Source organism: Lissotriton vulgaris, chromosome 8 (genome assembly GCF_964263255.1).
Source record: "Lissotriton vulgaris chromosome 8, aLisVul1.2, whole genome shotgun sequence".
Taxonomy (NCBI): Eukaryota; Metazoa; Chordata; class Amphibia; order Caudata; family Salamandridae; genus Lissotriton; species Lissotriton vulgaris.
In genome coordinates, this window is record NC_141696.1 from 819952573 (window position 1) to 819969331 (window position 16759).

Below are 16759 nucleotides of genomic sequence, written 5' to 3' on the forward strand. Positions count from 1 at the left end.
GTTAAAAAGGTCCTCGTCGATGGTACTTCTTGGCTCAATATCAGTGACGGGGTCAAGCTGTTTCCTTGCTCGGATAGGGGGTGGGGTAGCAGCCTTCTTCCTGCTTAGATGTTTGCCCCCACGTTTTGCTGCATATTTTCGACACGCTCTAACAGCCCTTGTGACAGGTTGCGGAGAGTGTAGGACTGCTTCCGTAGCAGCTGTCTGCTGGTTTGAATCGTTGAGTGTTATCTGATAAATCTATCAGATCTTGTCTGTCTGATTGAAGGTCAGAATCAACTTTGTCCTCAGGACCCAGATCTTGAGAAATCAGGTTTTCTGGGATACCTGGAAGGTTTTCTGGTGGTGGTTCTGATGTCTCAGAGCTTACAGCGCTTGTAGAAGGACTTGCTGACGGCAAAATGGGTGATTGGCTCAACCCAAGAGATTGCCTCCGCTTGTTGTTAATATCGTTAACTACTTGCACGAGATATGAGTCTAAGGTGTTCACAGACTCTGCTGGGACAGGAACCCGTTTTTTCCTCATTGTTAGGATAGTGACGGCTGGTACCCTAAGGTCAAATCAGCTCAGATGGATTGTAATGAAGGTGTGCTGCAAGCGGTAATACAACAGATAGTCAATAACAATGCAATGACTTTACACGTGACAGCGATGCAGTATAAAGCCCGGGATATCAAATTAGATACAGTACCTTCATTAACGACAGAAGGATGTCAGGTGGATGGCCTAGCCTGGCCTTTTCGTGCCTCTGAGGGCCACAGAGGGCCCGCCCTTTGCCCGGGCTTCGTCCCGGGCGTCCCGCTCGCGTCCCGCGACGCTGAGGGCTTCCTGGCTTATAGTGCCCCTCCCGGCGCGTTTACCGCGTCGGGGAACGCGCCGCCGCTGAGCCTGATGGGATTTGTAGTCCCAAGGCGGCGGCGCGGCTGGTGGCGGGAAGTGCGAGTCCTTGGTCCGCTGGTGGTTGGTTCCCGGTGCGCTCTCCCAGGCTGGCGCTATCAGGTATGCTGGTGCAAAGACGCTGTTCGCCTCTGTACTCCTCTGTGACACTCTTGGCTCAAGGGTTGCCTCCCCCCGCTCCACCGAGGGCTTCCTGGCTTATAGTGCCCCTCCCGGCGCGTTTACCGCGTCGGGGAACGCGCCGCCGCTGAGCCTGATGGGATTTGTAGTCCCAAGGCGGCGGCGCGGCTGGTGGCGGGAAGTGCGAGTCCTTGGTCCGCTGGTGGTTGGTTCCCGGTGCGCTCTCCCAGGCTGGCGCTATCAGGTATGCTGGTGCAAAGACGCTGTTCTCCTCTGTACTCCTCTGTGACACTCTTGGCTCAAGGGTTGCCTTGAGGAGAGGTATAAGATGAGGGTCAAAACATGAGAACCCGAGATGGGTGGGGTAGAGACAGGGGGAGGAATGACAGCTCTGTAGCAAAATAGGGCCAAAGAGGGTTTAGTTTGTTAATATAGGCCAGTGGGGAGCACTTGATGCTCGGTAGCACAGATCATATGGGCCACAGAAAAACCTGCATTTGTTAGTGGACCCAAGTAAAGATCCTGCTTCCACGACTAGATCACCACCAATCCAAATAGCTGTCACAATACTGTGAGGTTGTATTTATTTTTCTCCTCACGGCACAATTATTTCCCCCCCCCCCATCTAAATCATATGGAGTGGAGTCTCTTGTGACACATTACAATCTTCATCCCTCAGAGTGAGTTGGCTTTCCTTTTTTTCCTGAAATTAGACTTTTCTGGTTACTATCATAACAAGTGACTATTGCTCCACTCATGCCATATTAAATGTTCTTACAATGTGGTGCAATAATTGTGTTTTCCCCTCGCGTAGTACAATAAGTTAGTTTCACTTTCGGGTCACAAATTCTTTCTCACTTTACTATTGAAACAAATTAAATCGTTTATTTTCCTTTCTCTTGTGACAAAAATACTCACGTAATGTCTTTTGTTAGTATGAGTTACTATCTAATCTGTCAAAAAGTATGCTTTTATCTGTCTAGTCACTATACGTCCCCCAGGCATTCTCTCGTATCACACAACAGGTCCCTTCTTTTCTTCTCAGACAAAGAAGTCGATTCTCTGGTAGGAGTACTCCATTTCTTCTTTAGACAGAATGGGCATTGCCACTATCTTGTTACAAGGGATCTCTCTTACTTTGTTTGGGAAGCTTGTGCTGCTCTGAACCAATCAGCAGCAGAACACTTACTCATGTTCACCAAACTACTACGAAGGGTAAAAAACTTTAAGCATACAAGCACCCAAGAGATCACACTTGCATCTCTTTCAGTACAAATCTTGTAAGAAGTGGCCTAAACCTTGCTACTCCATTTCTATAGTATCATCATCTTCAATGAGTCTCCAGACCCCCCCTTATGCTGCTAGGCAACACCAAAGCAGATCTAAGATACAGAAATGACCTACCATGTGCCATTCAGCACAATTCCTAAAGGGGTAATACTAATTTGAGACTGGGAGAAAAAAAAATCCACAATTTCATAAAAAGTCATAGGCAGAATGAGCTCTTACCGATTCACAACTTCCATTGAATGCAAGGACATGTCCATGTTGACCAAGACTGAAAAGTACTCTGTGATTTGACTGGACTGCATTAACTTCAGCAACATTTCAATAGCCACTAGAGGATTGTTTTCCACTAGATCAGGTAGCTTTGCAGGTGTGAGGCCAATGTGGTAAACCAATTTGGGGTCCTTTTCTAGTTCTCCAAGTAGCTAAAAAGGAAAAACAAAGAATGGAGATCCATACACATAAGGATTTAGAACCAACTAACACATTTATTTCGTCTACTCCTATAACTGAAAACATTAAAATTACAAAGTCAAAAAGTGAAAACATGGACAATATTTGACCATACAGAGCAGACGCCAGGAAGTACCGAATGAACATTTGAAGTTAACAACGGAGCAAATAGAGTATGATTATCATCAACAAATACTACACCAACTGTGGAGCTCACTGTGATCAATATTAACCTCATAGATGCTCGTAAACATCCCTCCCCAGTGCTGCGCTGTCCATTGGAACTAGTGCTGAATGGACGTCCATTGGTCGTGCGCAGCACTGGGGAGGTAGTGCTGCCGTCGGCCAATGCACTGAGGCAGCACTTAAGGGGTTAAGTGGCAGAACATAGTCAATAAACATTACTCATTAGTAACAGAACCGTAGATCATCTGGTGGATCAACTGAGAATCTAGGCCCATATATACCAATGATGTTTGCCTAAACTGACAGAACCCCAGGGAAAGCAGCTTGAGAAAATACTCATTGCTTCTTTTAACAGATGTAAATATTGAAAGCACAAACTTTGCTGGAGAAAAACTATATTTTGCATTTAAGGCTTCAGGCTGACTCTGCTATCAGAGAACAGACTGGGTATCTGACTCTGATCTGTGATGAGGAGCGCTATTGTCCTTTGTCTCCACTAGTTGCTTTCTAGATAATGAACTGATTATCAAGAAGCCAAAGAAGATTTCCATGCCAGGTAACTTTTACTTAGGGGAGAAGTGGAAGCCTAGTGGCTAGAGCTATAGAATTTGGGGACACGGGAACAAATCCCAGCATTAGCCCTTTAGTCAATATTTTATCATTAAGAGCACAAATCACATTAACTTTCTATACTTAAATGTGTCAAATGTATTTGTGCAATTCCATACTTGATCTTGTAGATCATCTCCCATCTCCCTGCAATGTACAGTTCTCAGTTGCTTCCTACCTGGATTTGTGCTCCTAGAATAGTGATACATACTTCTGCACCGTGGGATTATAAGACCTGTACAAACACAATATGTTATGTAGATTTGTGAAGCACCCTAACACCAGAGATGGTATCCTGGCATTGATCAGGTGTGTGCCTAAGTACTAGTGGAACTATTCGAAAAGCCAGGTCTTCAGCTTCTTGTTGAACTTAAGAAATGAGGATAAGGCTCTTATGTGTATTAGCAGGTCGTTCCACACTATAGGATCAATTTAGGAGAAGGCTCAACCGCCAGATCTGGTTTTCCGTATGTGTGGGATTTTTGAAAGTAGGTGTCCAGACGAGAGAAGGTGTCTGGAAGATTTGTGAAAGCAGATGAGATTGCTGAGGTATGCTGGGTTAGTGTTATGTAGTGCACTGAAAGTGTGAGTGAGGAGTTAGAATTGTGTTCGTTTATGAATGGGGAGCCAGTGAAGCTCCTTCAGGTGTGATGTGATATAAGTGCGCAGGAGGGTGAGAGTGATTCTGGCTGCGGTGTTCTGAATGGTCTGCAGCCTCAAAAGTAAAGCGTTCATACCCCTCTGTTAAAAGCAAGAAACGTAACTTTAGAGTGAAGGGAAGGAGGACAGAGGAAGCAGTTTTCTAATCAAATTAAAGAAAGAGAATTTGCATCTTTGATAGTATCTCTAGGATGTTTATGTCAATGTTTGAACTGAAATAGGTATAATATTTTTTTTATATTATATGTATTCCGTACTGAAAAAGCTGTTCCTCTTACCACTTCTGACAGAGTGCAGTGACTGGCCCCTTACAACTTCTCCACACTCTTCTCCCTTTCAACGCAATTAAAGTACACAATAAAGAGATAGCCAGGGCTCAAATTACTTCAGTGTGTTTAATTTCTTCAAACAGTATCAAAAAATAAAAAAAGGTTGCAACTGTTTGACGAAATTAAACACGCTGAAGTAATTTGAGCCCTGGCTTTCTCTCTGTTTTGTACGTGAACTGTGTCGAAAGGGAGAAGAGTGTGAAGAAGAAAAAGAAAATGTTTTTATATATATTATATACACCCCCCTCCTCCCCCCCCGAACAACTTCCAATCCACACGGACCAGCAAAGCAGGAGACGGACCACAGGATCTGGCAAAACGATGTTATTTATTTTCTGGTAAAATCAGCAATGATACCGTGTGTATGTATGTATGTATGTATGTATGTATGTATGTATGTATGTATGTATGTATGTATGTGTCTATATATATATATATATATATATATATATATATATATATATATATATATATATATATATATATATATATATATATATATATATATATATATATATATATATATATATATATATATATATATATATATATATATATATATATATATTCACTGAAAAAACCATAGGTTTCACACCAGTTATAGTTAGCTGGAAATTTTACTGATATAAAACCATTGAAATTCCCACGTTATAGTTAGTTGGACTCACTATAACTTGCGCGCGCAATGCACTGCTGATGACATCACATATTACATCACTCATGACATGGTCAGTGACATCACTCATGACATCACTGATGACACCATCCTTGTAACACAGTGACAGACCTCCTTTCACTGTAAAGTAACCTTTTCAAACACATATTCAAAAATAGAAACTAACATTAACAAAAAAGTGGATATACCCATACCAGTTACAACAACCAATTCAGTAATTTCACCATCTATATACACATTCACCAACAGTTTTATGTATTCACTCATACATATACTCACTCATCATATGTAGTGATACCCCTATTCATTCTGTTACACACTGACAGTCATCAAAAACTTACTCATACATATACTCACACATGCAAATAAACTAATAAACATCCATTTATTTGCATATACAACTATACACACATTAGCACATTACTTCTAAGGAAACTTACACATACTTACTCTCTTAAACAATCACTTATAGAAACACATACTTATTTAAACAGGAACTCTTTCAATCTCTCACTCTCACATATACTTACTTATATACATCAATTCTCATATATACAAGATTTAAACATATGTAGTTACTCATAAAGACACTAGTGAGAGAGGCATTCACTCTCTAACACACACATATACACACTCATCCACCCATACAATCCTACACAAATGCTGTCTTCAAAACACATACAAACAGTGAGTCAGTCATTGATGCATCTATGTGCTAAGTAACAGCCCCACCAAACCATACAGACACTCATACTGATACTAAAAAAACATGTCATGAGTGATGTAATATGTGATGTCATCAGCAGTGCATTGTGCGCGCAAGTTATAGTGAGTCCAACTAACTATAACGTGGGAATTTCAATGGTTTTATATCAGTAAAATTTCCAGCTAACTATAACTGGTGTGAAACCTATGGTTTTTTCAGTGAATTTAATAGGTTTTTTAAATGCTAATTCCTAACTATAACCGGTCTGAAACCTATGGTTTTTTCAGTGAATTTCATAGGTTTTTTAAATGCTAATTCCTAACTATAACTGGTGTGAAACCTATGGTTTTTTCAGTGAATTTCATAGGTTTTTTTAATGCTAATTCCTAACTATAAGTCTCACTTTATAAATAAGACTGTTAGCACTCTAGTTGTTCTTTAGAACACTCTGGTACATTCTGTCATTGGGCTACAGTTGGGCTACATCTAGTTGAAATTTGGGCTACATTTACATTTTTTGTTCTCTGGTGGCCATCTTTGGGCTACATTGGGCTACATTGGACTACATTTGGGTTACATTTTGGCATTTTGGCATATATATATAGCCCAATGTAGCACAATATATATTTTATCAAAGTTAATTTTCGTAAAAACCACTTAAGAATAGGGCTACCAGTCCCTACAATTTTTCCCATTTTTTTTTTTTTTTATTTTTTGCTTTGGAGCGCTCCCGGTGCGCTTCCCGGGGAGCGCCCCGAAAAGCGTACTTTTATAAAGCGCCCCCGGGCGCGCTCCGAGGAGCGTCCCGTAAGCGCCAATATCGCGAACGAAAACATGATCATGACGTATCGCGTAGCCGCGTCCGCCCGGGGGCGCGTAGCGTAAGCGCGTCGGGTCATGTGACCTGAAAATAACACTTTTCATTGGTTCATAACAGTTTTAGTTTCATAATGATGAAGCCCCTGGTCTTGTGACCTGAAAATAACACTTCTCATTGGTTCAGGACAGTTTTTTTTCTAAATGATGAAAGACCCCACCTTTTTTCCTTATTCTGACTTTGTCCTTTGACTGAGGAAGACCTGTTTGTACATCTCTGTACCGTTTTGATATTAATAATGGCTTCAGTAGCAGCAGCAGCTGGTGCATCTGCCCCATCACCACCACCACAACCACCAAGAGGACCACCTCAAGATTATATTGGTGGTCAAGAACAGGAGGAGGAGGAAGAGGAAGAGGAGGAGGGGAGGAGGGGAGGAGAAGATGGCTGCCTGAAGAAAATACCCCATACAAACCCAAGCCACACATTGTATGGGAGTTTTTTTCAATCCCAGAGGGCAAGAAAAAAGTGAATGCGCCCAAGGTAACTTGCCTAATCTGCAATGAGGAACTTTCACGGGGCAACCCAAACAAAAAATATTCATTTGGTAACTATACCATGATTCGTCATATGACCAGAAAGCACCCAAACAACTACTCTCGTGCTGAGTTCAGGGAACTGGCCAGTAACCTCCCCCAGTCGTCAAGGACCACCTCCCAAACAAACCAACCCACTTCATCGGGACCAGAAACATCCGAGATGATGCCTTGCATTCAGCCAAGATTTGCGGATTTTAAAATCACTTGTTCTGCATGTGGCAAGCTTATCGCCTATGGTGAAAAAAGCGTTAAGCTAATCGTCCTTGCAGGTGATAATCACAAGTGCCCCAAAAAGAAGTAATTTTTGGGGTTTTTTATTTTTTTGCTCCAGTTGAGCCAGTTTCAATTCCCTTTTTTTGTTTCTCCCCCTAAAAAAATACAAAAAAAATATAAAACTGTTTTGAAAAGCCAAAAAAAGTTCAAAAAGTTCGAAAAACACAAAAAAATATAAAACAACAAAAAGAAGAAAAAAAAAAGTTCTTTAGAACTACCTCCAATTTCTAAATAAAAACTTCATTTTTTAAAAACTCTGTCATCTTTTTCTCTCATTTTACGCTCCCCGGTGCGCTACCTGGTGCGCGTACCGGGCGCTTCCCCCGCGCAAAACGAAAAAAAAAAAAATATTTTAAATGCCCCGCGGGGCCCTTTTATAGCCCCCTCATCAAACCTAGGGGGTCAAGGGGGGGTCTACCCTGCCCCCTTATGGTCATTTCCCTCTTTGTTTTGCCCACCTCTCGTGTCTCGATCCTACCGAGACACAAGATGGCGGCCGCTCCGGACTGTTTAGAATGTTTACAGACAACTGAGAGCCAATCAGCTTTCTGCGCGCAAGTCGCGTGGCGCGCCTGGAGCGCACTCCGGTGCACGCACCGGAGAGCGCCTATAGATATATATATTTTTTTGAACCTAAATTACTCAAAATCCACTGCAGCACATATCTTGAGACATAGCAAAGGCATATCGGGCTACCAGACACTACAATTTTGCCAAGTTTGGTGGAAATCCATTCAGCCGTTCGGGCTAAAAGTGAAATCGACCGCCCTATGTAATTGTAATTGTAATTGTAACGGTATTTGTAGAGCGCGATTGCTGCCCGTGGGCGTCCAAGCGCTGAGCTGACCAGAAGGTGACGGAGCAGGTGCTATGGTACAGTGGGTTTGTCAAACAACCATGTTTTTAAGTTTTTGCGGAATGAGAGAAGATTTGAGTTGGACCGGAGTGAGAGGGGAAGGTCGTTCCAGAGCCTAGCGGTGTTCAGCAAGAACATTCTTCCCCCTGCTCTGGCTCGCTTGACTCTGGGAATGACGGCAAGGAAGGCCTCCTTTGATCGTAGGTTCCTGTTGGGATGATAGGGGGTGACAAGATTTCTGTTGATCGCTGGGCTTGTGTTCCAGAAGGTGCGGTGCGCCAGGCACAATGCTTTGAAGGCTATCCTCTGCCTCACTGGCAACCAGTGGAGAGTTTTTAGAGCAGGTTTGGCAGACTGAGTGCGCGGGATTTCTAGCAGGGAACGAGCTGCACAGTTTTGGACAATCTGTAGTTTTCGAAGTGTAAACTCAGGTGCCCCTATGTATAGGGCATTGTTCGAGTCAAGGCGAGACTGGATTAGCCCTTGGACCGCAATCTTTTTGGCTTCTAGCGGCAGCAGCGGAAGAACCTTCCTCAAGGTTCTTAGAAGGCCGAAGCATGTGGCCGATAGTTTTGTGGCCTGGGTGGAGAAGGTGAGTTTGTTATCCAACCACACTCCTAGGCTCTTCACACTTTCCTTTGGGGTGGGGGGGGACCCAGTGCATTGGGCCACAGAGAGGTGAATGGGACTGGAGAGGGTGGGCCTAGGAGCATGAGCTCCGTCTTATCACCATTTAATTTAAGGGAGGAGTTGGTCATCCAGCCCTTTATGTCCTCTAGGCAGTGTAGCAGATCGGCTGGGGAGCACTTGCTATGGAAATTAACATGGGGAAAACGCGTTTTGGGACCCCCCTTTTATCTCGGCCCCCGCTTGACGTATCCCCCCCAAACTTTCAAGGAAGAACCGGAGCTCGACGAGGCCATTTTCAGGAAATTTTCAGGCAGATTCGTCAACCGGTGCCAAAGTTATTCCAAATAGAATTTTGAGATTTAACATTGAAAAAAATCCTAACTATAACTACCTACTGGCGACCGCCAGTAGGTAGTATATTTAAAAACAGCAATGATATATATATATATTTAAATTCAGCAAATTTTATATATATATATATAAATAATTTCAGCAACGAGCATTTGGCTAATGCAGGAATAGCTAATTTTTCCATCAGACACCAGTATTGTTCTTCCTGGCAGAGATTTACTTTACTTATTGATTGCAATCTGTTATACAGAACATAATCCAGTGGAACAATATACCAATTAGATCTTTATTCTACTTTAGGCTGTATTCAAGAGCAATCTTCACATTTAAGTGATTGATAAACATGATTCACCTCCTACAGAAGCAGTCTACAGCTCATGAACTACGTAATAAAGAAATGGTTATCAGAAAAGCAATTTACCATGTTAGATGGTGCGTAAAGCAAAGCTCCAACAACTCAACTATAACACCCATTTGTTTAGATGTTGAGCTTCTAAAAGCAGCTCATGTTTTGAAAGATGACAGAATGTGCAAGATAACTATCATTCTCCATTCATTCGCACAATCACTTTCCTGCCTGCTGATAAAGTGTCTTTTCCAGGTTGAACCCCCAAACATGGATGAATATATCAAAATTGTGCACACAGAGCTTTTTGTGGACCAAAACTAGGGCAATCAATAAATCAGGATTTGTAAAGCGTGGCTAGTCACCCATGAGGGTATCCAGACGCTGAGATTCTTGTTGCTTGTAGTGGGTTAAGTTGAGCAACCAGATTGCACCCGGAGAGGAAATCTATCTTTGGCTTACCTGTGAATGCCGAAAAAACACTAACTTGTGCGTTGAGTTTCTGGAACCCTGGTTGTCGCTCACACTGGGCCTCAAATTAGACAAAGACTTTGAAATCGAACCGACGCACAGGATCCCTTCGAGTAAAGCGCCCAATTCCGCATCTGGTCACTTCACTTACCCAAGAACAAATTTTTTTTAGGTCATGGCGTTATCTTCACACCGAATTAAACCTCGCCCACATGCGGAAAAAAAAGTCACATGGAAAGGATCGTACATATCGATTGCCCAGGACTACTCAAAAGAAACAGTAGTCAGAAGGAAGTGCTTCCTGGTATTGCTCCAAAGTCTGAAAGACCGTAACATTCCCTTTTCCTTCATCAGCCTAGCAAAGTTTAGCATTTTCTTCAGGGCAAAGCAATGATCTTGTCCAATTCTGCCAACCTTCAAGCCTTTCTGGACACAGCCACTCAAACACATATGTCGTTTGAATTTATTCCTCCTTGATCATCCAGGTTGACCTCCATATCAGACTCAACCTAGCCCTTTGGCGCTCTACTATGATCGGCCAACAGCGTACCGGTTTTTCTAATCGTGCCGGTCACCCGTGGTACTCTCTACGTTCTTGTTCATATGCCTGTACTTTGGTTCATATATGTACTGTTTGCAAGTACGTAAACTGTCATGAACCTTGTTGCTTTATATTAACTAGCATAACACTGTATCAACACACTGGTTCGACTATTACTGTGTGTAACTGTTTAACTAGACTGTCCAGTGTGGGTACTCTCCACTACTCAGCACCTACACGCATCTCTTATTGCATCGCCGCATGTCTTTGCTTTTGTCCACGTTTTTCTTGTTTAGATTCAATAGCACTCTTGCAATCCTAAGCATGCTTTGCTTGATTACTACCCCACCTCAGCTAAAGTGTGCCACTTCGCTTTTTAGAGTGCCGTCCTGCATATGCTAGCTCAGGTACTGGTTATGTATCTTTGTATTTGTTTATGCGCATGCTTTTGACATCAATGTTATGGTGTTTTTTTGTACTCTTGTGCACGATTCAGCAGGATTCCTTCACCCTCCGGGTAAAGTACCTTGATGCAATATAGGTTCTGCAAATAAGTTCCTTACCCACATACGTTATTCTAACCTGCCGTTTCATCCTAGGTATGTCTCAAATGTCAATCCTATGACTGAGTTAATGCATTTTGCCTGTATATTGTGTCTACAGCATGTCATACATTTAGGCTAGGATGTCATATCTCTAGTATGGAGCTCCTCTGTTAATGTTTAGGCCCGGCCATCTTGTAACCTTCCACTCCTCTTTTCTAGATAGGGTGGGGAAGTGTGGTTCTCCCACACTTCAAGGGTTTGGTGATTGGGGAATAGATTTTTGGGTTCTATATTGTTCAAGTTTACTCAGGCAAGTATAAACATGCCTGACTTCCATAGCTATCAGAAGGCTTTCCTAGATGCCCAGGGTAATTGGTGGCTCAACTAGACCAGGGACTCTTCCCTCCCCCCGCTGTTAATTGAATCCCATCTACTATCGCCGCTCCACCTACAATCCATACTAACTCTCTGTGGCTTAATAAAACTGCCTATGGCTCACTCTTACCCCATTATAGCAGATACAGTATCAGCCATTGATTATTTATTGCCCAACCTCCTTGTCAACTTCACTGTGGCTTCTTTGTGGCATAATCATCAAATCAAAATTTCATTGGGCTGAAAGAGGCCTCAACACCATTGGAGACATAGGTACAATACTACACCCCACCCCCTTTGCTGACTTGAGTTCGAGATACAACCTCCCCCAATCAAATGTAAAAAAAAAATAGAACTTAAAAAAAATCAATTAGGAGGCTCCCAAAATCACACAATCCAGACCTCACCAACCTTTTAAGGAAACTCAAAAGAATTGGCCATGTTGCATCTCACATCTACTAACTACTAGACCCTCCACGACTACACCTCATTAAAAACCTTAAAAAGATATGGCCGCCATATATACCAGGATAGTTGATCCCACACTGCTATGATTCTACGTGGCATAGAATCTGGCATTCTTCCTTTCTAGCGAAAATTGCACCGGCTAGTGCACGGTTTAGATTTTGGTCGATGCACAAATCCTACTGGACCCCATCTAGGCTACACAAGCTGGGGATCCCTCAGTCAGGTATTTGCTGGTGCTGTGAGGAATCACCCAGATCGATCAAATACATGTAGTTCACATGCAAAATGATTTACCGCTATGGTCCAAGATACAACAAACCATTCAAGACGTCTTTAAAATCCACTTTTCCCTGCATCTACTGACCGCAACACTTGGCCTAGAGGCTCACCACCCCAAAATCAACCTTTCCCCACAAAACTCACTTCTATTCAACCTCATGTTAGCGCTAGATATAAAAACAGTCCTACTAAATTGGAAATCTACCACAGAAGTCTCTTTCAAAAGATGGTGGAACCTCCTATGTGCCATCAGAAGCGCTGACAATATCATGTATAAATAAGTACACAACTCTTCACGCTCGCGTAGCCTATGAGACAATCTCGACCTTTATCGCCAAAAGGTGGACCAACACCCCTCCCCCTCCATAGCTTCCAAATACCAGCGATACACCACTCCCACAGGTCTCATGCCTTGCAGACCTACCCTAATTCATTCATTCATCCCATGAGCCCTCGCAATACAATAGGGGACCAACTCTCCCCTCCCATGCCTCAACCCTTCTCTTCCCTCCTCCTCCTCCTCCTCCTCCTCTCTCCCGCTTCTACCTTTCTCTTTCTTACTTTTTGATCTAACCTTGTGCACACTCAGGAATGTCATACCTATACATTTTGTTTACTTTAATGCTGTTAGCCAACAAAGTGTATGGTGCACTACACCTTACTTTGCAGTGTGCAATTCATTTATACTTTGTATCATTTTTTCTGTTTTCCTAACTTATATTTGGAAATAAAATAGTTTAAACTTTAAAACAAAAAAATAAAGCCAGTTCTCGAGTCCTTTCCTGAATTCTAGAAGAGAGGATGAGGAGTAGATCGTTCCAGGACTAGGAGAAACAGCGTCCCCCATTGTTACTTCGGCAAATGCGGGGGAGGGAGTGCGAGGGAGATGAAGCACCTGTGTCTGGAGAGCTGGTGGAAGTTCAAGCGCCAGTTGATATATGCTGGACCTCGATTGTGAAGGAATATGTAGGTGTGGATCAGCATTTTGAATTGACATCTCTTTCTAACTGAGAGCCTCAGAGAAATCTCCATCTGCACAAACAATAAGTCTTCCACTGCCTTAGATTGAGGCATGCAGATCATATTGACGAGACAAGACTGACATAAAAAACTAGTTTACAAACTACGGGTGCAGAGAACTCTTGGATGTGGTATATGATTACAAAAGAAATTAATTTGAAAGTTATAACTACTAAACTGGAAATATTATTTAAAATGACCTTACTTAAAATGATGGTGCTTCCTCGATTTTATATACGGCTAACAAAATGCACCGTATTTGGTCCAAGAGTCTTAATGTAAGGCCATAGAGGGTGAGATCCGAACCCTGCTGTGGGATAGTAAACCGCCACGAATAGACACACAGAAGTTGGTAAGAGGGTGGTACGATGGCAGGATCGCCGTATCCAGCATGCAGACATTATTGGGCGGCGCAACGGGCTGCATATCGAATGGACAGATGGGTTCTCGGTCAGGGGAGTTACGAGCGCGCACTATATACCAACCCTAAGTATTACCTTTTTACAGGACCAACAAAACACACAATCGCACTTTGGCGTGTCAGTCATAAAAAGTTGGGGTGGCGCAATAAATCACCCAGGCTATGCCACTGTGGGATGCCGACAAACTATGTACTGGGCACGTGCCCAGGATTCAATAAATGGTACGCCACAGGCATATTCAGGATGGGAGACCTATGGTCTAAAGGTGAGGTAATCCCATTCGCAGAACTACAATGGGAATACGACCTGGCAACCACGGACACATTCCGTACCTGCAAATTCAACACGCAATAATGACGGCTATACCGCGGGGAAGTTACCTCCCAGAGGTGTTCCCACTGGAAGACAGGTTATTAGCTGACCATATGGACCGCAGAGCTGTCTCCCTGACCTACCAGACACTGATCAATATTTCCCAGACCCTCTACTGCGACTCCAGGAGCACTGGCAATCCGATCTTTCGGAAACTGGAGGATGAGGACTGTCAGGAAGCCCAGGCTTCCCCCAAAGAAGAAGCGATATGGGCTAAACACGGATTGATCCAACTCTGAATACTATATACGTCCTACCTATCCTGTGGTGCCTTAGTCAAGATGGGAAGGGGTCTAGACACCAGGTGTCGCAGGCTTTGCGGGCAGGAGGGAACTTTTTACCATGTATTCTCGGAGTGTCCAGCCATTAAAACTTACTGGGAGGCAATTGTGAGGTGCATGCAAGAGGTGTGTGGGAAGGACCTACAGCCCTCACCTAAGTGGTGTCTTCTAAATGTTTGGGAGGCAACAGATATTAAACGCAAGGAGCAAATCCTGGTCACAATGGGCATGACGATCACTAAACGTAATATAGCCAGACAATGGGGTGCACCAACCATGGGGGAGAGGAAGAGGGACATGGACTTGTGCATGGTAGCCGAGAAAGTTATCTATGAAGGCAGGGGGTTGTCCAAATAAATGGGAGCAGATCTGGGGCAAGTGGAATACTTTAGGGGACATCCGTGCATTGCCCCATCAACTCTTGCGGAGGAGGGGCGCTGGATGTTGAAATAGTAAAATTTACTATTCCAACTCCAGTCTGTGCAGACTTTAGGGAAGGTGTTGGATTTTAAATCCAACACCTTCTCCCACCCTCCGCAAGTTGCTGTAACTACTTGCGGTGTAATGGTATGCGTTGTCACAACGCGGTCGTTATAACCCACAACGCGGTCGTTATAACGACCGCGTTGTGACAGCATGCGGGGTCACGGATGCGGGGTGAAGGTGCATTACAGATGGGTAAAGTGGAGTGGGCTAAAATGGAGTAGATTGTTTTTAGTACATTTTAGTGGGGTAGATTGGCGTAGAGTGGAGTACATTTAAATGGGGTTGAGTGCGGTGGGGCAGAGCGGAGCTAGACTGACATGGAGTGGCGTTAGGTAGAATGGACTGGGGTAAGGTAGATTGGGGTGGGATAGATTGTAGTTGAGTGAAGAGGGGTAGATTGGAGTAGACTGGAGTGGGGTAGAACAGATAGGAGTGGAGTCGATTCGAGTGGGGTAGGGTGGAGTGGAGAGGAGTAGATTGGAGTGGGGTAGAGTGGAGCGGGTAGAGAGGTAGATTGTGAGTGTGGTAGTTGGGTTAGACTGGAGTGGGGAAGATTGACGAAAGGGAGTGGAGCAGGGCAGATTAGAGTTGGGTAGGGAGAGGTAGATTGTAGTAGAATGGGGTAGCTTGGAGTGAGGTAGATTGGATTAGACTGGAGAAGGGTTAATTGAGTCGGGTAGAATGGGGAAGACGGGTGGGATACATTAGAGTAGAGTAAAGTGGGATAGATTGTGGTGGAGAAGAGAGGAGTGGGGTCGGTTGGGGTTGATTGGGGTAGAGTGGAGTGGGGTAGATTGGAATAAAGTAGAGTGGAATGGAGTGGGGTAGATTGGGGTAGACTGTAGTGTAGTGGGGTAAGGTGGTGTAGAGTGGATTGAGTTAGATTTGGGGACAGTGGGGTAGATTGGAGTGGGGTAGGATAGTTTGGACTGGGGTAGATTACGAAACAGCAGTGGTCACAGAGACACATGCAAGTAGTGCAGCAATCTTCATAACAGTTTTAACTGCATTAAATGACCAGGTCGCATAGACACAACTTGTTCTACCAACAGGGTGCCTCTTCCAGCGACCCTGTTGTTTTTCAGCCAGTGCAAAGCAGTTTCCATATCGGGATTTGGAATGGGAACAGTGAAAGTATACCAGTAGCACATTTACTGCTGCTGACTGAAAACCGCATTGCCTGAAGCCCACCCATGGTGGTGCATTAATGGTTCAACAGTTGCAACAAATGGAGGGCTTCGGCTGAAAAAGACAAGCGGCATCGCTTCCTTATCCTGTGATTCTGGGAAAATCACATAATCTCCCGGCATTAAAAAGGAGCAGGTTACTTGCCCTGCAAAAATCTATTCATAGTGTGTTGTGCTGAAGATTCACATGCTATGCATACTCCTGCCATCTAGTGTTGGGCCCAGGCTCTGTACGTTGTTTTACTCGCAAACATTTTATGCTAGAGGTCGTGCGTCTTTTCTCCTTCCCTTCAAGGTATTGCAAATGTTCAACAGCTCCTTTGCTGGATAATGTTTTCACCGTGCCATATACAGAGTGAGGCTATATTCTACTAGGTTAGCATTTGCTGTTGAACATGCTGCATTTTGTATGTATTCTTCTCACCACCTAATACCTGCCAAGGAGGGTGCATGTGAAGAAATGTGTTACTTACCTGTAACAGCAGTTATCCAGTATTGGTAACTTTCATAGATTCA

At 43.6% G+C, this 16759-nt stretch overlaps 1 protein-coding gene across 1 annotated transcript in view; it reads right to left on the bottom strand.

Moving 5' to 3' along the window:
• Positions 1 to 16759, bottom strand: part of CNOT11 (CCR4-NOT transcription complex subunit 11) — a 159229-nt gene that overhangs the window by 46556 nt on the left and 95914 nt on the right. The window contains exon 5 of the mRNA XM_086934715.1: positions 2528 to 2730. Coding sequence (XP_086790841.1) covers positions 2528 to 2730 — 203 coding nt within the window. The remainder of the gene's footprint in view (positions 1 to 2527; positions 2731 to 16759) is intronic.